Source organism: Chiroxiphia lanceolata, chromosome 3 (assembly GCF_009829145.1).
Source record: "Chiroxiphia lanceolata isolate bChiLan1 chromosome 3, bChiLan1.pri, whole genome shotgun sequence".
NCBI classification, from domain to species: domain Eukaryota; kingdom Metazoa; phylum Chordata; class Aves; order Passeriformes; family Pipridae; genus Chiroxiphia; species Chiroxiphia lanceolata.
Window position 1 is genome coordinate 92819130 of NC_045639.1, and position 23223 is coordinate 92842352.

General features: G+C 39.7%; 1 protein-coding gene across 1 annotated transcript; it reads right to left on the reverse strand.

Annotated features, from left to right (window-relative positions):
* Positions 1 to 4142: 4142 nt before the first annotated feature.
* LOC116783880 (elongin-A-like) lies at positions 4143 to 21274 on the reverse strand. The gene is made up of 11 exons (XM_032681847.1): positions 21163 to 21274; positions 14602 to 14658; positions 12784 to 12896; positions 10999 to 11701; positions 9409 to 9508; positions 8428 to 8601; positions 7753 to 7850; positions 6802 to 6982; positions 6356 to 6473; positions 4502 to 4620; positions 4143 to 4363 (listed from the first exon to the last, which is right to left on the reverse strand). The coding sequence occupies exons 1-11, from the start codon at positions 21253 to 21255 to the stop codon at positions 4302 to 4304; spliced, it is 1818 nt and encodes a 605-aa protein (XP_032537738.1). The 5' UTR covers positions 21256 to 21274; the 3' UTR covers positions 4143 to 4301.
* Positions 21275 to 23223: the final 1949 nt, after the last annotated feature.

Consider the following 23223-nt stretch of genomic DNA (forward strand, 5'->3'; position numbering starts at 1 on the left):
TCACCAGGGATAAGAAGAGGCAACCTCTTTGTAAACAGAGTTCACAAAATATACGCTGCCAAAGACTTCCACCAGTGCTTCCCACAACAAACACACCATTTAGGGCTTAAGCTACAAAGATGACATTCATGACTTTGTATTTTGACATTTAAAGCAGGGATTTTAAAGTCCTGCAATTTGAAGGGAGAAAACAACATAAACCCAACATTCTACATTATCTTGACCAGAAGGGAAATGCTTTGGGGGCTGTAGGGAAGAATTGTTCATATAGGAATTACTGACAAAGCAAAAAAAAAAAAAAATCATAGTATGTTTGGTCTGTAAACTAAGACCATTTCTGCCACAGATGGTGAACCAGGAAAGTAAGCTACTCCTTCAAGCTCCTCCTCTTTCCTCCCTTGCCTGGTAGAATTCAGCTTCCCACAAGCACACATTATCAATCTGGAGACAACTAGACATTCCTCCAATGGTAATAAACTAGTTACAACTGCAGGAAAACAATCTTGATAAATTCCACCTCTGTTCAGTGGCAGGGCTGGCTGCAAGGGGAGACAGGAAGCTGGCTAACCAGTGCCTTCAATTACCCACTCAAAGGCCTCTCCTGTTTTTACAGGAAGGGCAGAGAGAGGAAATAATGCAAATAAAAGAATAAGGCAACTCTCACTGGTTGTTTTGGGGTTTTGTTGAGTGGTGGTTTGTTTTTTCCCCAGAGCAGTGTATCTAGGACTGTCCTCTTACTTATCAATCCATCAGTATTTTTCACCACACTAAATCCTGGCACAGGCATTTTCCTGAACTTTCAGACGGCAAGTCAGAGATCTGGCCTGTGTGAGGAGACTTCTTTTCCCTCTGCTGAGGTTTTCCTGTGACTACTAGAAATCCTCAGAAATCCCCAGGTACCAGACAGCCAACAGCATCATGCTCAGAGCTGCAACAACCTCCCTGCTCACAGGGATCCCAGCTGTGCCTTGCTTTGACAGCAGCTCAAATACTGATCCCTGGAACAGCAACTACTGACAACAGTTTGCATAGGGCAGTACACAGATGTCTATGAATTCTTCCAGAATAATCATGCCAAACCTTACACCCCTTTCTGGCTTTGGCCCAGGACTTAAGCTAACATTTCAATGCCTACATAGTCCCTAAGAAGAGCTTAGCTCCTGGAACTCACATGCCTTCTGAGCAGGGTCTCATAAGATCAAATGCTTCACCTCAAAACTGTTTTCTTCGTCTTGCCACAGGGACTGTTTAGATGGCAGCATCATGTATCTTCCTTTTTCAAGTGGTATAGCAGTCAGGCCAAGCTTTTTTCTTGGGCCCAACCACTAACAGGATGAAAAGTGTTCATGAATGCTATGAAGTAAATATTGTCAGGAAGTGGAAAGTGGTTTCTGTGCTTGAAATGGACAGTTCAAGAAGAAAGGAAATATTATCCATTTGTGGTCTTTTCCACAACAGCAGGGCTTTCCTTTTGTGACCGTATTTTTCTCCCATTACTTACCTAATTTGCCAGAAATTAATATCGAACTTGCTTATCACACCTGGAAGGAAAAGCATTATGCTGCTGGGATGCAAGGCTCCAGAGATACTGCTGGATTACAAGCTGCAATGTGTTTAAGGAAGAGAAGGCCATTGTGCACTCATGACATGTAGCCTTTCTTTGAAAATAGTCCCTAATCCAAGAGGGATCAGAGGTCTCTTTGATGGGATGCTAACCAGACTGCAGAGTATGTAACAAAACCAACCAACATCTTTTGCACATCCAACAGAAGGAAAGTCATCTGCCTCAGGCCAATATACTGATACCATGTACTGTTAGGTATGTCAGATGGCAAGAACGCAGAGATCTAGCAATAATTCCTCTTTACTGGAGTAAGTGTATATAGGGATGCAAGGCAGGAAACTGCAGAAGCACATTAGTGTTCTAGTTCAGATGAAAAGGATATGCTTTTAAAATAAGCTTTGAGTTTACCTCCACATATGATCTCTATTGTGTCATCAAGCAGTGTAAAACCCCCAAAACAAGACTGCTCACAAATTAACTGGGAGATACATTCCCAGAGCACCCTAACACACTGCGGCTTCAAGTGGGTATTAGTCCATAGGAACAGACCACAGCACACCTGAAGCAAAAGAAAAACCCTAACCTAAGGTGTGTGTAGCACCAACTACTTTACAATAAAGAGATTTGCTTGCCTACAGTATTTTCTAATATAGAAATTGTCAGGACATCAAGCTGATCCTATGAGTACCCTTCTACATATCTCTTACTAGAGCTGTATCTAGAGCCTTTGAAGTGAGAGAAATCGAGAAGATGAAATGAAAGCCAAGTCAAAACTGAAGTCAAATTTGCCCTCCACATAACTCTGCTACCATTGTTGAGGACAGAAAAAGAGTTATCTGCAATCAACAAATGTAAATCTACTAGTTAAAACAACTATTTATCCTTCAGGCCCCTACGGGGACACTCCTGTCATCTGCATCTGTTCCAAATGGCTACAGCTGTGTTCTCTAATGCCAGAGCCTAAAACAAGACTTTGTCTTTTCTTACACAAAAGGATACCATCAACAACTACAGCCAAAAAAAAAAAAAGTTTTTTAGCAAAAAAAACAAAAAACAAACCACAAAAAACCTCCAAAAACAAAACTACCAATAAAACTGCCCCTTGAACAATTCACATCACAACAGTTTGTATCAACTTGATACAAACCTCCAGCTGAATTGAGCTTCTGCCACCAACTGATTAGCAACTCTATGATGACCAGAGGTGTCTGGGGGACAAGGAGTGGTTCACTGGCCATTCAGCCAGATTTAAGTCCTGTAAAGTATGTTTCTGGGATGAACACTCCAGATGGGTATGACAAATGTTGCATTACCTCTCCTACTAGTCAATGCTTCTTTTGATCCTAGAAACAGAGAAAGCTCCCCACAGTGTTTCCAGATTAACACACCTGTTTTCAACTTCTATTCTTTTTAGTACAACTATAATGCATGGATAAAAACACAACACAGCAGCACACCTGCTGACTTCAAATCCTCTATAAATAGGGCATTTGCACAAGCTGTTACGTATAGGTGATTATGTTACATGACTGTCAAAGTAATTTTTAGTAGCTGTTATTTTTTGAGCTACTTGTAATACCCAACATATAGAAGATGACGAGAAAACTCACACATAAGGTGTTGTAAGAAACTGCAAGTGGTTTCATGACAAACTTACCCTGTGCTTCATGAGAAGTTCTAACATGCCAAATCCTATGGAAGTACAAAGGAAGACACAAGACCTACTTGCAACTACTGAGTGCAGTCTTTCCACAGAAAGAGTTCCTCTAAGCCATGCCTTCAAGGCAAAGTCAGGCTTACAATTCATGCAAGTGAACTGGTTTAGAGGAAACTACAAAGATGCATCTCATTTCTAAAAGTAAACCCATTCATAAATTAATCCCAAGTTGCAGCAGTCCCTAACTCTTAAAAGGACAGCTATTCAAGATGAAATAGCTTTTCCAATTTGAACACAAAAGGCTGTGAGGTTGTGGCCTCTTCATGACGGGCTGAGAGCAGCAGATCAGAGTATAGCATGTTTTCTTTCATCTCCACACTTATGCAAATGTGTACATAGAATCGTAGAATCACAGAATTGTTAAGTTGGAAAAGACCTTGAAGATCATTAATGTCCAACTGTTAACCAAGCACTCTGGTCCCCAAGTGCCACAAACACATGTTTTAAGCAACTCCAGGGATGGTAACAAAAACACTTCTCTGGGCAGCCTCTTCCAGTACTTGAGAAGCTCTTGAATGAAGAAATTTTGCCTATTTATCTAATCTAACCCTTCACTGGTGCAATTTGAGGCCATTTCCCATTTCACTGTAACTTGGGAAAAGGGACCAACCCTTACCTGTCTACAACCTCCTTTCAAGCAGTTGTAGAGGACAATAAAGGTCTCCCCCGCAGCCTCCTTTTCTCTGGACTAAATGACTCCAGTTCCCTCAGCTGTTCCTCAGAAAATTTGTGCTCCACACCCTTCACCATCTTAACTGATAAGTACACCACCTATAAGAGCCCATATAAACTGATTTTTCATTAGTGTGTACTGACCTTATTTCAACTCAAGAAAGAAAGCAGCACTATGAAAGGACTCAGATGTTTCAATTTTTATTGCTAATCACTTGCCTCTGCAATGTTTCATAACTATTTTATCTAAGGCAAATTGAACATCATTTACATGAACGTTATATTCATTTGCTGTAGCACGATACACAAATAGTCACATCACATAAGCTTCAAATACGCAGCCTCATTTTATCGCCATCCAGATCTACTCTTCAATGCTTTCAAAGTTTTCTTCATGATCGGTGCAATTTCTTCGATAGCAACAAAACAAAGAGACCAGTTAGGATTACAGCTATGAGTGATTTAAAATGGTATTAGCATAATATTAAGCATATATTAATAGGCAGGTTAAAACAACTAAATTGATAATCTTAGGAAATTCCATTTACTTTTGATAGGCTTCTTTCCATCTTCAATCATGACACCTGAGCTAGAACTTCCAGTGTTGCCAGCAGGAATCAGATTTGATGATGTGTTATTTCTGTCTCTGCTTTCTGGAATCCTTGTTCTTTTAGAAAAAGGAAATAAGAAAAAAGCTAGTGTTTGATATCAACCTACTATTTCCTCTGGTTCATTCTGGGAAAAAAACAAAATCCTGATCAAACACATTTAAGAGACTTTCTCTATTTCAAAATCATAAGATAATTCAGGTTAAAAGGGGTCACAGGTGATCATCTTGTCCATTTTCATTCTTGCATAAATTTTAGATAGTTTAATTTTAAATAAAATCTTAACAATCAGTTTGTGAAAGATCAAAGTGGTCAGCAATACTATTGCTATTCATAATGCCCTGTGCTCTAGTTTGCACTGTGTTTATTTTCCTCTTTGAACACAGTTGAACTGCTAACTAGCTCTCTGACAGAAAATGAGGGCAAACTTAAAAAAAACCAAAGCTTGTGTAAGAATGAGTAACTAGGAAAAGGCACAATAACTAACCCTAAATATCCAATCAACAGGACAAGGCCTGAGGCAGATTCTTATACCTCCTGCTAAAGACAGCTAAACCAACACAGCAACCACGTGTCAGCATGATGTCTCTGATCCAGACAGCCTTGTCCACCTCAGAGCCAGTCCCTGACATCTGCTGCCAGTGCTCACAATCCACTGTGCACTGAACTGAGAACAGCAGCCTGCTGGGGCTCTGCATGTTTGCCTCAGGACCTTCTTAGCTCCTGCAAGACCAGCTTCTTACGTGAAAATTTCAGCCGTACCAACTCTGCGGCTTACAAAACCGACAGCTCAAAGCAATGAAGTTTAACTCATCGTGCCTAAACAAACCCTTGTTTCTCATGAAGGCAAAGCAATGACCCTCTTACGGCTTCTTTCACACAACACCAGTTCTTCCTAATTCATCATGCCTGAGGAAAAAAGTCTTGCAGGGCTTGGAGTATGTCATTCAGCTGCTGGCACAGTGATTACTGGAGCAGAAAGGACATATACACTACTGTACTTGAAGCACCTAAACTGGAAGGCTGGTCTGTCACAACACAGAATCAACCTCCCACAGAGCAACTGAGAGCAAAAGCCTAACTCAAAGTGCCTTAAGCTACTGCCTTGGTGGGGGATCATATTTCTGCTGAAAACAACAACACTATGGAAAGAACCTTCTGGATCTCATCAGCTAAAAGTGCACTTATGAAAAGATATCTGGTAAAAAATCTGACTTTAAGAAATTGCTACATCCAGGCTGTCATTCCTGCCCCATATCACCACCATCTTGAGCAGTAAGTCAAGGCTGTTCAACTAAGTTTCTGAAATTCAGAGGGAAAAAAAAAAAAAAAGAAAGAAAACACACCAAACAATCAAACAGAAAAAAACAGTATTAAAAGTTCCTGATGTTCACTCTGGTCAGCTGAATTACTACAGGCAGCTGACTGAGATTGATTTTATCAAAGCAGGAGAACATGTGAAGCTACTAGGCAGGTTTATAAACCCAAAACATCAACAAAGGAATCTCCCCAGAATGTCAAGTGGCTTTAGTGTGATCTGGACAAAAAAAACAGCGTCCACTCACACTCTAACTGGGAGGGTAAATACACAACTAGCACTTTGGAGGAATGTTGAATGGCAATGCACACGCAGCGCAGCGGCACACGATTTAAAAAAGTTAGTTTCTAGCCACTAGCCACTTAAAAAAAAGAAAGTAAACAGTTATTTAGAACTTCTAAATTATTTTGCAAGCAAGTTTTTGAACTGACAAAGACACCCAACCTCAAATTAAAAGCATTGTACGTAACACGTACTTCTGTATGGGATGAAACCAGGTGACAGGTCCTGCTGTCCCATGGATTTCTTGCTGGCGGCGAATGTTCCTGGGTGGTTTTGCTGCACCGGTCATATAAGCCATTTTTACTTGCCTGCCTAATACGGAAGCAAGGAGCAGAGGATATGTGACTTTTTATGCCTTTTATATCCAAAGGTCTTTGCGTTGTTGCTTAGGATCCTCAGTCTAACCAGTAAGGTAAGATTTGTCTAATGCATAATACTTGCAGCATACAGCAAAGTATCGTACTAATGCATGCATTTAGTTTTTCAGCAACTTTTAAACTAAGAACAGTGTTTGTTCTTGATGCCTTCTAGAAGTTCAGCATTAGTCTTCCCTGCAAACAAATCACTAAACCCTACATATTGTCAAGAACAACAGAAGAGACCGGGTTTTGTAAGTGGAAGAGCTAACCACAGATTTTACCTTTTGGTTTCTCAGACTGAGCTGAAAGAATATTTTTTGTAAGCATCTTCAGTTTTTCTTCTCTCTGATTAAACAGCCTCAAGTACATTTCACGCCAAGACTCATATTCCAGGAGGCTCTCATTTTTAAAGTCTCTCTGGCAGTGTTTCTTCCACAAGTGGTCAGAGTCCTTTATAAATGTCTAATTTGAACACAAGATATCTTCAATCAAAGATTTAAAAACATTTTCACGAGTACCTCCTAGCTGAGCCTGCAGACACAGCCCAAACCCTTGGTGGAGAAAGGTGCAGAACAAACCCCATCACACATGCCATCACAGGTACCCACAATGTGAAGTGTGGCAATACCATGCAGAGATACTGACTTCAGCCTAGAAATCCCACAGCTTCAAACAGCAGAGCCCTACACTGGAGTCAGTAAGCCATGCTTACAGTCTAGACTTGTGTTTACAGCACAGGCTCAGGCCACTCCAGCTCTCCACTTGAAGCACGCAGAGAAAAGGCTAACTTGCAGTACAAAGGGCTATACACTCAGAGCCTCAGCGTCCAAATGCATCAGGGAGCTGAAGTCCCAACAGCATGCATACTAAATCTACCACACACATGAAGTCTCACCCCAGCTACTTCCTGACTGGTATGCTTTGCAACCTTAACAGTTTTTAACTTAAACACAGTTGGTTCCATTACAACTATTACGACTATTTCAGTGGCAAATACTGTGATCATTTTTTCCTTTCTTATTTTTGGAAACAAAAATACTTTTCTATACACAGTCTTTCACTTAGTTATCAGGAATAATTCTCCCAAATGTTTTAAATCCTGACACTTGAGAAAGGGAGTCTTGATAATGATAGCTTAATTCAAAGAAATTAGTATGAAAGACAGAAACCCAGTGCAACCCGTGGAGTTGTGGAAGTCTGTAGCTCCCTGAATTTAGCAAGGCAGAATTTACCAGATTACATTCTTCTATTCGAAACAACTGCTCTGGTGTGCAACGTGTTAGCACAGGTTCAAGAATTTCAAAGGGCACACCTCCTACTTCTTGTAGCACTGCAAAAAAGTAGGTAAGGTACTTTCAGTGTCTTACTTATTTTACTCAGTGGGTAACACCACTCAAACAGTTTAAAAGTAAAAATACAAGTTAATTTTAGTAAGCACTAACAGAACACTTTTTGAAGTCAGACTATGAAAATATTTAGAAATCAGCAGTTATACTTGAGGATGGATAATGCATCTTTGAATAGTCATTTCCCCATCTTTACTGATGTGTACCACTCCCCCCCGCCTATGCATGAAATAAAAGAATGTCTTGATCACTCATTCTAATTTATGTAAACAAACATTTTGGGTGGAGGGGAACAGCAGACTTTTTGACTTATAAATTTATAGGACATTACATTTTAAGTAAAATTGGAACTGGAAAAATTGTAAGCTGTCAAAAAGAAAACCCCTACAGTTTAGCACAGACATCAATCCCTTTTTAAGCGCCTTTCAACCTGCTCTGAGTCACTGTTTGCAGGGCAGGACAATGTATTTTAGTAGGCCTGTTGTTAGCATGGAGGAGAAAAAAAAAAAAATCGGATACACTTTCAGTCACAGTCTACTACAAATCCCTTAAAGTACTCACAATCAATATTATTCTGAAGCACACGGATGCACTGTTCATACAGTGTAAGCATCTTTGAAAGACAGACTGTTTTAGAGCCAGAGTAAACTTGCATTTTAGAGTTCAATCTCCGTCCTGTGAATTGAACTGTCTCACTGACTTGCTGAGGTGCTTCCACAACAGGTGCTACAGAAGCTGCAAGCAAAATATCAGCAGATTTTACAATGCTTTAAACATTCATCTCTGAGATAAGCGCAGCTGGTAGGACACGTTACCTTTTCTTGAAGTACAAAGTTACTGCATTACAGTTTGGGGCCCTTGCACATATCATATCACAGAAGTCCCTCACCGTCATCTAACACCAAGACAGCATGTACACTGCTAGCGAGCTGCACCCACTCAAACCAGTCTTGTATTATTTAGCTCCAATCTACATGAGCTGTATTCACACTTGAGTAACAGCATAACTTATCTATAGCACCTTACTGGCTCTCCTAAGTCATCCTAGAGAAGCCAGAGGCTACAATAGCAGTGGCGTTTCAAGACCCCAGTGGTATGAAACCACTGAAACCTCAGGAAAACTGCTAGAGAAACCACTGGCAAGTTATGTCACCCACCTATAAAGATGCTAGTGGTTCCTATGCCAAAACTAGACCAAGTGCTTCATATATTTATTTTACCTGAGACAGTTTCTACTAAGTCTGTTCCTGTCTATACCTTAGACTAGGTAAAAGGATAAATGGGGGCTGTAGAACTACTACACAATTTACGCCTTCTCTACATCTGTGATAACCTTCCACAGTATTTCTTTGCTCAGCCAGCCATAAGGAAGGCTTATAACTCCCTTCAATTTCAACATGATTTTTACAGGTGAGAAAGTGAATGTGAAGTGCTTCTCTGCTATGGAGAGATGAGCTAATACAGTTTATTAGAAAAGGAGATCAAACATCCCTACAGAGAGCTGTAAAAACCCACAGCATTTCAATCTCGTATACTACTTACCTGTAAAGTCTGCAGCACACGGGGGAAATGAGTTTGAGATGCCTGTCAGAAATTTAGGTAGTGGAGTATTAAGAAGCTCCTGGAGGGATGCCACCTTAGCCTGTGCACAGCCAAAGAAACAATACTTCAACATTATAAATTTGGGGTTACAGAAACCTAAAATAAGCTAAAAACAACACAAAACAAAAAAAAAAACAAACAAAACAAAACAAACAAACAAAAACAACACCAAAACCCAAACCCAAATAACCCTTAAGCAAACCCCAAACTAGGATAACTAAAAATATTTCTTTTCTACACTAAAATTTACTCACAGGATTATTTTTCAGTGTACCCTTTCATACTCTACTTAGCAAGACTACACCACAAAAGGAACTTAGTGTGACATCTGCAATTAGTGCATAGAAAGAGATTAAAGAACAGTAGATCAGTTAACAGGCTTTCAGATAAATCACTACAGAGACAAGCAGTGAACGAGATAAACTGTAAGATGACAAAAGTACAATCCTAAAAGACAAGAAACACCTTCACACCTGGTCCTCTCAAGTCTCCTAAATCATGCCTAAAATTTTCACAGATAACCCCTTAAAAAGGGATTTAAAGATGCAGCATTCTGTTAAGTATGGGTCCCTACAAACATACCATGTGCAGTGCCAAAATTGGGTCTTAGGTGTCCTCCAATTGTAAGTCAGGCACTTACAGCCCAAAACTTGCATTGCCTGAACTTCATTTCAGTATCTTCAATAACTTTTCACAACTGCTTGAATATACAAGATTTTTCCTCAAACAGTTTAAGAGTATCATACACAAGCCTCTACATTAATATTTCTCCATTTGAGACAGAAGATACCACACTCAAATTGCAGATTTTCCACAATAAGTAAAGCCTGAAGCTTTCACATCAAAGTGAAGATACCTCTAATTTTCAGCACATAAAATGCCGTTCACCCACATAAAATGTCTAATTAATATACATTTTTAGATATACCTTGGCTCAGAGAAGCTACTCAAGCTTCTTCCACTTCAAGGGACTAGGATAGCTCAGATTAAGAACATGTATAATCTAGTTTTATATGCAATACTTTGGTTTACCTCAATGCATTTAAGGAAGGTTCAGCTCCAGTGCAAACCTTAAAGGTCACTATTAAAGGACCACATTATCTGATAAAAGGACTGTGCTGTACACAAACAGCTGCTGCAGCCACAAACCAGGCTGGTCAAGAATGGAAGAAGGGGACATCTTTCCAAAGGTAAATACCTTTGCACTTTGCAGGTCAAAAGCAGATTAGCTGATATGAATCAAACACTATTGCAATATTTGAAATAATCCTAAAAATACAAGTAAGTCAATTGCAAACCACCAGTATGCGATAAGCAGTCTTCCCCTCCCCCCAGTGATTGTAATTACTGGTAATTGCAATGGAGCTGATATATCAGAGTCACGCAATCTATTCCTTAAAATAAACAATGAATAAACAAATATATAGATAAAATAAACAATAAATAGATAAATTTCACTGAAATTAAGAGTGCAAAGCACTTATTTATCTGCAATTTATCTGCTATTACCTCAACCATGTAGCAGTTTACCTTTTTACTGGGAGTTTCTGATTGATCACACTTGCTTTTTTTAAAGTCTTCCACTCCCTCTTGTGCATGAGAAAGTTTTGGGGTCTTTTGTGGTAATGAGCTGTTCTTCTGATCATGGCACTTCTTTGGTCGTGCACCTGTAGAACCAGCCTTTCTCTTTCTTTTGTTAGTAACTTGATCATAATTAAGATAAGATTCAAAAGACATAGTAGGGGGTTCGAATTCCTCATCACTAGATAATTCGGCTTCGCTTTTTATGACAAGTTTTTGTTTTGGTTTCTTCACACATTTAGGACTTCTCTGTTCTGAAGTATCCTTACTAGGCTTTTCCTCCAGAGGTGATAAGCCTTTAGCAGCTGCAGAGGAATGCTGCTTTTCTGAAACTTTCTTCCTCTCTGTGGAGTTGCTCTCTTTGAACTCACTGTCTTTAGCCTGAGAATTGGTACCACAGGAAGCATTCTTAGAACCACTGCTGCTACATTCTTCATTATCACATTGTTTTGGACAATCAGAATCTGTACTTTGATGGGTCTTTTCACTACAAATATGCTCCTTATTCAACTTTTTAGAAATGGGAGTGCTGTTAGGACTTCTAAAGGCCAGTACAGATGCTCTGGACTTCTCTGAAGGCTTAATCTCCTTGGAAACAGAAGATTTTGTCTCACATTTTTCTTTTTCAATATATTTTTTTCCTCTGTGACCACTGCAACAATAAAAAAAAAAAATCCCATTGTATATCTGATGCTAAATTTTTAAACAATCTTTGTTCCTACATTAGTAAAACTAAAAGCATTAAATCACATCATATATTAAAACACAGAACTGTGCTCTGCTGTGCTCTTATTTTTCCATTATTAGTACAGAAGCCCAGAGAAGCCGCTCTTGGGTCCAGCACTGCCGAATATTGCAACAAGAATTGACAGCAAGACAAGTGGAGAGTAGGGACATAACCATCAGTCAGAAAACATGCCTGGCAGTACTACTTGCTTAAAACATGTTGGATATCACTTTTCATACAAGTTTCCCTGCATGCTTTAGAACACAGACGTGGTGCTTGAAGTAACTACAAGATAGAATTTACCACATGCTCTGTAGGTGGTACAGATTACAACAGGTCAGCCTTTATGATTTGCTCATCACAGGTTCTGGTATTTTGCTTTCCTGTTGTTTGAACAACTTCAGATTTAATATGCATTATTTAGGCAAACTAAACCCTTGGCTTTCTCAACTGTCTCAAACTGTCGGAGGACTGCAAAGCATCTAAAGCAGAGTGAGCCTGATCATGGCAGTGGCAGCTGCTTCATTCAGAGAAGAAACTGCATTTCTTCAGTGTGACTCCTCCAATACTAGAAGCCCCTCTCAGTCTACAAGAACATTAAAAGAAAACTCTCTATACGACTGTGGTAGTATATAATGAAATCACTGGAGAGCTTCCTCATTTAACCACTACCTCTGGGAAGAAAGAGCAAGTTTCCCAATTTGCTGAAGAAGTGCACAGCAGTGCCCATCATTGGTTTAGTCCTGCTTTTACCAGCTGGGACCTAAGAACTTGTGTCAGTCAAAAAACCAGCTGAAGTCAGAGTGCTGACTGGATAATTCACCAATACTTGTCACTTTGATCTTTTTCGTCATATTTTATAATGGTATCCTAATTTCTTCCATTCAATTTATGCATTTGTCCTAATGCAGATTTGTCCTTCCAAACACTTTCCTAAGCTTTCCAATCTCTATTTTTAAAGTCACACTACAGTATAATTAATTTTTAGGAAAAATGTTCACACCTACCTTTTCTTTTCTGTAGAAACAAGTGTTTTCCATTGTTTTACCAGAGTTTTAGCTATATTTCCAGCAGTGGCATGTTTCCTCAAACTGTTAACTGTTTTGCCTATGCCAGTTTCCTGTGGAAGATAATGCAAGAAAGATGGGCAGAATAAATCACAACTCTCATCCCAAACAAAACCTCCTCTAAAACTGCTAAAAACAGTATTAGCCTAGTAGTGAGGGCAGTCCTATGGTAGCTAAGGAAATAAATACTCTTTTTTACTGCAAATAGAACTGAAGGTTGTTATTTATAACCAAATATGAGGAACAAAATGTGTCCTTAATTCATAAAACTAAGAGAAGTAATTTTCCTCCATTAAACGCACATCTTTCAGGAATGTCACTTGTCACAAATGCTTATACCCACAAAATGCATCAATTCAAATTTCCTTTAGGCAGTACCTTTTAGAGTATGAGAGAGCATATATGCTGGACATGCTGTAACCTAAAATGCATCTCAACCAGTAGTATGGAGTACAGAGGTCAAAGGAGCAAAGTTATTTTCAAAATGTCTTGTGCCTTCAAGTCTCACTCCAGTGTGGTTTATGTTGTTAAAGCAAAGTTATCTTGCAGTCTTTGAGTGTTTATAGAATCACAGGTGATTTTAATCTTGTATTATCAGCAAGCATCTCCGATTCACAAACTCTTATTTGTAAGATGTGCACAAAATCTGGAATTCAGTAGGTTTGCTGCAACCTGTTAACGCTCTTGCTAACTACTGAAGTGATACCCCCCCTGAGGTCCGAGCAAGAGCTATAAACATGCTACTCCACATAAGCAGCTCGGCCCCTACAAAGGGCTTCCGTAAATTCACTTCAAGTGTATTTAGCTTATACATAACTTGAACAATCTGATTTGGTAAATCAGCTACTGCAAACAGATGGAATAAATCTGGTGGGACTATTTCATAAAGCTATTTATGTCCTTCGAATGCATTAAAAATATGTGGAGCCCTCAGCTGTAAGACATCTCCTCCTTCTGTTTGACTTTAAGGCTTCCATCAAAGTCTGACCCATTATAAAACAGCAAGTTTGCTGGGAACATGAATCGTCTGCAGAAACCCTTTGCCATTTTAAATAACTAATTGCAATACAAGATTATTTTGTTTTCCAATAAAAATACATAAATATTGCTGTATTCCAGCAGAAGTCTGCCTGTGTTTAGGAAGGCAAATGCCTTTGCCTCTTTGCCTGAATACGCTAGCAAAATGTCTTAATTATATTTTTCTACTACTCTTCAAAAAATTCTCTCACAAACCCCATATTTTTCTTCTTCCCAAAACACAGACGCATTGCTCATAATAACTAGAAGCGTCATAGACCAGTGTGATAATATTGAATATAAAATTTGACAGGATGTGGCTTGGGTGAGGATAAAAGTCAAAAAATCCTTACTTGGGATGCCTGCTCTTTAAATGCAACAAACTAACTTTGAGTTGCTAATAAAAGACAGAAGAATTAGACAACTGACCTAAAGAATGGTTCACCCTTATTTGCTTTGTCTTTAGCATTGACTGAAAGCAGTTTTACAGTGAAACGAAACCAACCCTGATTACTAAAATGGCCTCTATATGCCCAAGTCCCTGTTCAGTACTATCATTGACATAATACTGCATTTGTCAAGTTGGATGCCCAGCTTCAAGGAAATGAATCTAACCAAATCATGATATAGAGTCAAAATTCTAAAATTTAACATGTTCACCACCTCTACAATTGCAGACTCCTGACATTTACATAGGAATTCACTATGGAAGAGTTTAATATATCATTATTGATCACTTACCACTAGAATATCCAGTGATAAATCCAAATCCCGTAGCATCTTAAGTGTTGTTATGATCTGGAAGGAAACATTAGATTTATTGTTTTAAACAAATATTTGAAATTCTACTCTGTTCTTCTCATCCTCATTCACTTGTTTAATCCAAAAAGACTCAATAGTTTTAAAAGGAACACCCAGTATCTCCAGGAAAACGTAAGCACTCCTTTACTGCGCATCAGGGCTATGCTTGCAGTCTGTGCTGTGAACCAGTACAGTTCTACCAACCCCCCAATTTCAGTAACACCAGAAAATCCAGTAGATAGCTTGAATTTACAATTATAGAGATTACAATAAAGATCAATAATAGAGTAGTACGGGATACATATATATGCCACACTCCTCATGTAGCAGTGACCCTCTTTAGCCAAAAAACCAATAGAAAAGCAGCACTAGGCAAAACTACCTAAAAAATCGGCAAGTGTCACAGTCAGCAGCACTACTCCTTCATTAGCCCAGGCCAAGAAAGGACAATAGAGATGGTGGGATCCCAGATTACACAAAATAAGGTATTGAAAACATAACTGCAATTTGTACATTAACAAAATGAGCTCAAGCTAGAACAGCTGTTTTCTTTCGCACTGACAAAGTGTACACCTGTTACAAAACTCAACATTTCCATAAAAGCAGGAAAGGTTTTTTCAGATACAAAAGGCTCATCTTCCTATGAGGATTTTTTAATAAAAAAAGTCTAATTTATAAGCAGAGTATAAACTTCTACAGCAACGTAATCCAATTTTTTGGCAGTGGGTATACAGCACCCCAGGGTCTTGCAGCTGACCTTATCTTTCTGTTGTGGTTTAGGAATGGTATTCCCCAATTTAGTGTTCCCACTGAAACACCTCAAACCGCATGCATGAAGCTATGTTATGTAGACAGCAGAATTAACATACAACTGAAGTAGCAGCATCTCGGGGGGCTTTCACAAAGCCTGGAATACTAGTCAAGTGTTTCAGATCACTGATGCTTCTAAAGCAGTAACAGCAGCAAAGCAGACTACCCAGAAACCTTTTAACTACATTAACAGCTATACTAATTTAAATAACTGATGAACTGTCACTTATCACATTAGATTTTGCTTCTGAAATGGAATTGCAGGAGGTGGAAGAGGTACTAAAAAAAATGAGCAGCCAACTTGAAAAAACAATTTATGAATTGCACTCCAGGGATATACTTCTCCACTGTTGCTCTAAGTTTCATTGTTCCTGTAATGCCTTAGAAGTGGAATCCCACACAACACTGAATTTCATTGTGTACAGTGGGCTCTATCTACATGCCTGGCATGCAGTTCTTCTGTAAATCATCCACTCTGCAACAGTGCTTCTGAAGCTAGAGAAGCACAGGAAAAATGCTCCACAGCCTGAGAAAATGTGAGAAAAGGTGTAACAGTAAGACATGCACCTAGGACCAGAGGTAACAAATCACTTCTCTCCCAAAAAGTTCAGCTAACTACAAAACAGCAGGATACCTACTAAAAAAGGAGGAAAAAAAAAAAAAAAAAAAAAAGCTTCCTGACCGAGATTTCAGAATTAGCACAAGGGCCATGTGATGTTCTCCTTGTCTCCCATTTAGGAGTAAGACACTCCCCAAGAAAAATAATAATTGCTCACAATGTTAACATAGTTTCCAATGCTTGTGATTATCAGTGTCAAGTTAGTTCACTTTTTATTTAATTAAAATAATATATATCCCCATTGATTTAATTTATTTTGTAATGAAAAAGGAAGTAACCCACTGCTGACAGGTTACACTGTGCTATATAACATGACTAGATACTCAATCACTGTAAACTACTGGGAATAAATCCCATAGGCCAAAAACAAACATCTGTGTGGAAGAATACATTAAGACACAAAGAGAATAGGAGTTTCGAGTATTTCCTCTTGATGGGTTTTGGACTAATTCTTAAAGCCAAGTTTATTTCAGAAGAAAAGATTCAGGAAGCAGGCAATTACTATTCATAAAACTTTAAACCAACAGCCTATATTACAAAAGTACCTAGATGACAAGCATGTCTAAAAGCAGTCAACACATTTTAATGAAAGACAAAACTTTCAAAGTTTCCTAAACTAAAGACCACACTATTCATTTTGGTCACTTGAAATGTATATCACATTTGGAAAATTAAGATAAACAACACTGTTTCATTAAAACAAACAAACAAAAAACATTTACCAGACACTCTGACAAGCTTTTTAGAAGTTGTACACTCTGTATGTATAGGACTAGTACAAGGCTCCATTTGCCTTGCTCTGTAACTGGACAAAGTAAATGGCAGCTTCCAGCCTGCCAGTAGGAATGACACCAAGCTCTTGGCATTTAGAATCAAACTTACTTTCAGACATGACCAGAAAATAAGCAAATTTAATTTGTGGCAAGCGTCTGTAGCAGCAGAGAAACTTTCTATTTATCCTATTTGCTAGAGAGTTCTGATTTCTCTATCAAAGACAAAGCATAAGCTCCAATATCTATCAGGCTTTGGTGATGGCCACAGAAAGGTATACTGTGAAGCACAAGACACAGAAAAGTTTTTCACTGAAACCAAAGTTTGTTAGAAACACAAACTTTGCTATCATGATATATATGTAGTGTACCATTACAATTACTGCATAAAATAAGGCAAAAAGAAAGTAATCTATCTGAAGTCTGTTCTAAGCAGGTCTTTAAAAACAAAAAGGAGACTGACTGTTGAGGCACCTTGCTCTAACCATCTTTCACCATAGCATTTGTGGCCCATCTGGCTCTTCTTGTCTCACTGGACTGGATCCAGTAACTTCTTCCCCCAAGTTCTTCCACATACATGCAACACATATGTAACCTTCCACTGATTTTCAGACTATTTTACGTTGCATACCACTACCAGCTACATCTCATGGTAAAATTACTGAGACTGTGAAGTTTATAGAAAAATTATGAAGTTATCTTTTTATACAATTCCTGAACTATTCTACATAATTTCTAAATACCGATTCAGAAAGAATGATCAAAAATCTTTAGGATTGCTGGTTTTCCAATTAATGATATTACAAGCAAACCCAAGACACAAATCTTCATGCAAACAGACAACAAAAGCAGAGCCCTATGGACAAACACAGCTGGCACACACATACTGGTGTGAGACAAAAGCAAAAGTGACAATAGCAGCAAGAGCGAACAAAGATGCAGAAGAGAAGGGAAAGCAGGCTGGCACTTGGAAAGCAGAGGGCAGTGGTAATGAGCAATGGGTAAGGAACCATGTGAGCAAACAAAATTTTCCAGAGTCAAAACTGAAAGCAAAGCAATAACAACAACAGATCCCAGGTGCGCTGGGTTTGGTCACTTCCCACTGCACCAGTGTTGCTCCATCATCCCTTATACGTGTGTTTTACAGTCTTCTCATTTTTTCTATCTGAGCCTGGAACCTCAGGAAGGATGGGACACATTAACAGGTTCCCAGGCCATCTGTAGTCAGGGGACTGACTAAACATTTCATTACAGTAACTCTTTCCTATTTTCTGTCCTTCCTTCTGCACTCAGTAGCTGCTACTCTCTTTCAAAGAGATCCCTATGATTCTTTAGCTCATTCTCTTCTAAAATACAGCCTGTGAAATTCCACCAAGTCCACAAATTCTGGCTGAGCTAGACAACTCCTTCTGAAAGAGTACCAAGACTCTGAAGACAACACCTTAGAAAAAGTCAGCTCTTTACCAAACAAATCACTTGTATTCCCTCAGTCAACAAAAAAAAAAAAAAAAAAAAAAAAAAGGCACACAACCATTTGCCTAAAAAAAAATTGCCTACTTCGGTTTTCAACTATTAAATCTAGTCATCTCTTCCTGATAATTAAAGGAGCCTTCTTTCAATAATCTTATACAACACAGAAATAAATGTAAACATTAATCACACAGTTTACCTTGGTTCTTTAGTTTCATTAAGTTATGCCAGTCATTCTTTGGTTGTCTTATTATCTTTCCAGTTTGGTCAGTATTGTTTTTAAAAACAGTGCTCAGAACAGGACATAATATTCCTGTAACTGTCCCTCTAACGCTGTATAGCAGTAATAACATAACCTTGCTAAGCTACCCAAAGATAGCATTTACTCCATAAGCTATTGCATTGTACTGCAATTTCATGCTCAACTGGTAATACATCGGAGCTCCAAATCATTTTCTGAGTCAATGCTTTCCAAAATACAGTCTCCTATCCTGAATGACCTATATTCATAGCTCCTAGCTGTGACTTTCCACTGAGCCATGGGTTGCTCAAATGAATGTAGCCTAGCACATGATCAAATTTGGTTTCTAGAAAGGACTCTTCATTTGACACAAATTACTTCAGTATGTGTAGCATTTGCCTATAATGCTTGTGGTCTTCTAAATTAAGAAAGAGTTGAGTAGCATCATGTCAGGAACAGATGGATAACCAACCTCCATTTCACCACCACCCCCCCCCCAAAAAAAAAAAACCATCACAAACCCACAACCAAAACCACAAATCAACATTGTTTCCTGATGAGGTCTGGCACTTATTTTGGTAAGTGCAACTGAAATCAGTTTTATGTATTACATCAGGTTCATGACACTGCTACCGTAATCGGCATTGCACAGAAGCAAGTCAAATGTCTTGAAACTTGCATATATTTATGACAATTAGTGTCAGCTGAATACAATTTGAGATAAATTTGGCAGAACGTATCTACATAACAGCTCACTGAGTGGCATGGATCATGGCACCACCCTTCAATTCTACATCAGTTAGATTCTTAACACAACATCATGCAGCTGCTCAACACATTCCTTTATGATCAATATCAGTGAAGACCATTTCACTGACCTGTATAAAGAACAGCATAGTATTTTTTTCCTGTACCTTCATTAGAACCTTGAGCATCACTCAATACCTATTCTTTGTTAATTCTCTGAAAACACACTGAGTAGCTATCAAACCTCACACATTAAGAAGCTTTTGACATGAACAATTGATGTTCTGGATCTTCCCTGGTTACTATCATATCAAAGACTATTCAACAATTATTAGAAAGTCCCAAGACAAACATTATTCTTAGTATGGAACAGAAATATTTGACAACACTAGCACTTGCCTAATATTGATTTGTTATTCTTTCCAAACATACCTAGAACTTTCCTCTTTGCCTTTAAAGATGCTAACCACATTTCTATTACTAGATTTAGCTTCTGTTAGGAGTGCATTTCATGACTGCGATCAGTTTCTCACTTTTCCTACCACTCCTTAGGCCCTTGTTATTGTAAATATTTCCATTTCACTAAACACAGTTTTACCAGGGACAGCAGAAGTGCTGCAGCACCACCACTAGTCACATTTTATGCAGCACCTATTTGCAGTCACGCTGCATAAAAACAGATCATCTCTTCTCTTAACAAAACCAAATTTGCCAGAACTATTCTCATTTTTCACTGGAGTTGAATGTGTTCTGAAACTTATTGTTTTGGGATTACTTAAAAATTAATCATCTCTAGAATTGCTTCTTTCTTTTGCTTTGCTATCTCGTGTTCAGAATAGCATATCAACACCAATCCAATGTACTAAAAAATTCAAATACTGTAATATCTGATAATTCCTGTCGCACAGGAAGAAATCGTAGGTTCACTGAACTGCAAATTAAAACTTCTGAAGAAGCACCAGCACAGATATTTGCATTTTAGACAGATATTACCTACAGCACTGCCATTCAAGTAGATAAACCTTATTGGCTAAGAAAATCAGTATTTCCTCTATATGCATAAATACACACTTTAAAAACACACTCCAGGTATGATTCATAGGTAAGCTTTTCAAGTTCATTAGCTACCAGATACAATGCAATTTCCACTGCTGCCCTCTGTCTCTAAATACTTGCACAAACTTGTATCAAGTTTTGATGCCTTTGAAACCCATCAAGGCAAACGTGTTTTATTTTCAAAGCAAATGTGACCCTCAAAAAACCAAACAAAAACTACTCTACTCTTTTAATACACCTTCTTTAGTCGAATATGTTGTATTCGTAAAACATTGAGGCCAATTTGGCACATGCTGCTTTGTTTCCAGTTCCTTCGGAGTCCAGGCTGTTGCTCAGAGAATGGTCCGTGCCTTCGTCCCCCTGTGCCGATCTCCCCGTCCGCCTCTCTCTTCCTCCAGCGTCTCTCTCTACCTCCAATGTCCCCGTCCGCCTCTCTGTTCCTACAGTGTCCCCTCTGCCTCTCTGTGCCTCCAGTGTCCAGCACAGCTTCAGCAGCTGCTCTGGCCCAGCTCCCCACTGATGTCTGCGTTAAGTGTTCCTTTTCCAGTCCTCGCAGCTACTTAGCAGCCTGGCTACCCTACAGCGGGTGTATCATTCCTTCCAGATATAGGAACGGCTTTGTTCTTCTTGCACCGAGAAGAACAACCAGGCAGGGTGTGAGAGCCCCCGCTCCTCCTGATGGGCACCGTTAAAACAAAGCAGAAGCACCTATTTCCCCCAGAAACTCTTCTGAACACAGCGATTAGCAGCCCAGCTACTGTGTGTGTTTTGCTCTCCTGGTCGGGTACCTCCGCAGGCTCCCGCGCGCAGCCCAGCCGCTCCTTCAGCTCCAGCACCCTCCCCGCCATGGAACCGGGACCGGCGCTCCGCCCCTCCGCCATAACACCGGCACCGCTCCGACCCCGCCGGGGCAGCTGCGCTCCCGCTCGCCTTTCTTGTACCCGCGCCTGCTCCGCCATAGGCGGTTCCTCCCGGCCGCGCTGGCTGCCGAGAGCTGCGGCCGACCAGGCTGTTCGCTACCAGTCTATCAGCAGTAATGATAATGAGCGTGTGCGTTGCTCTGCTCTGCCTCGTTAGGCGCCATTTGAATACACAGTGGCACTGAGCAAGCACGGCTGTAGTTAAGGTGAGCCCGTGGAGGTGAGTCGGGGGGATCACCAGCCTGCCCCAAGACACGACATGGCGCGCACTGTGCCCCTGCCGAGGTGTGTCCATCGGTGCGGCCGTGCGGCCGCGGGAGCAGCCGGGAGCGGTCTCTGGGGTTCACTGTCAGTGTCAGTCACTGGTTCGTGCACACCTGTCCTGTTACCTGCAGGTGATGACAAGGTCTGTGGCACTCTGGTGTCCGTGCGTGGCTGGGAGGCTGCTCTGTGGCACGATACCTCGTGTACGGGGTAGCATTGTCAAGCCATGAAGACGTGACTGGCACCCACTGCAATCCTCACTCGGCTCAGGAGGACATCCTTTTCTTTTGGTCCTGCCTTATTTCCAGCCTGATGGCTAATGCTTTTTGCCTTTTTTTTTTTTTTTTTCCTTTTTTCCCCCTCCCCAGGAGGACTGATGACTTTTGGACCCTGCCTGACTCCCCTGTGGATTACCTACTAAGCACCTGACAGGGAATCGGTCTTTGGTGCTGTTTGAACTGCGCGTCTGAAACGGAATCTCCGCGGTGGAGCTTCCCGGGGCTGAGCATGTACTTGAAAGATTCCAAGCTGAATGAGTCCTTCCTAAAAAAAAAAGCTGTTTCTTTGCAGTATTTCCTGGGAAGTTAATGAAGATGTAACTAGAATAGATACATAGAACACCTTTCACTCTTTAAAGTGGTGTTCGGGGAAAGTGCTAAAAAAGTGTATCCAGCCTCAACTACAGGGGGGAATTTAAGTAGGCAGAAGTCTGATATTTCACGTTAGGGTTACTGCTCTTGCAAAATAGATCTTATTGTACCTTGGCACAGTGTATAGCAAATTCATCAGTAGAGAAACCAAAATAGCTGGTATGGCAATACAGCAGGTAGAGAACTCAAGTTGGATATGGAAAAAATAAATACAGGTCCTGATGCACACTGGGGTTCCAGTTGCCATGCTCATATTTTTACTTTACAGAAATAATTAACTCATCTTCACAATATGACCTAAAAATAGGCCATTCACAACTAGTTAATCTTCAGTTTTCTGGTCCAAATAGTATGAAATTATTTATATAAAGTGGCATTTATGGAGAAGAAATCTTCAGAGAAATTCAGTCCACACCAGTATTATGATTAAAGTCATCGTTGAGTAGGGAAGTTGAGGCTCAGATTGTCATATTTATTATGGAATTCCCATATGTTGTTTGAAAGCCTTAATTATCAAATTACTGGGTTTCCTGGGATGAGGAAAATATCCTTGCTGCCCAATTATTCTAAAAGATCATGATTTCATGACAGTGAAGATGACTTTTAAAATCTTAAAAGCCTTCTAGAACAAGAAAAATGTTTCTAGCCCAGATCTAACTGCAGCATTTTTCATGTTACCTGTCCTAACTGTCAGAGGAAAGAATTCCAAGTTTACTCAGTCTTTCAAAACTGCAGCCTCATCATTATGAGGATTTGTTTGTTTGGCATCAGTGTGTGACTCCTTTTAGCAAGAAGTGGGGTTGCCATACACACAAATATAGCTCCAAAAATTGCTCTGACAATACATGCTCAAAAGCTGTGTTGTGCCATCAGCTCTGCTCCAAGGCTTGCAAACTCTCTTCTCATCCCTAAAGTCCTCTCCATGCCCTACTGCCAGTGCTCAGTGAGTTTCCAAGGAAAGATTGAAACCAGAAAGAGAAACAGGCTTTGGACAAGCTAAAGAGAAGAGCCAGGT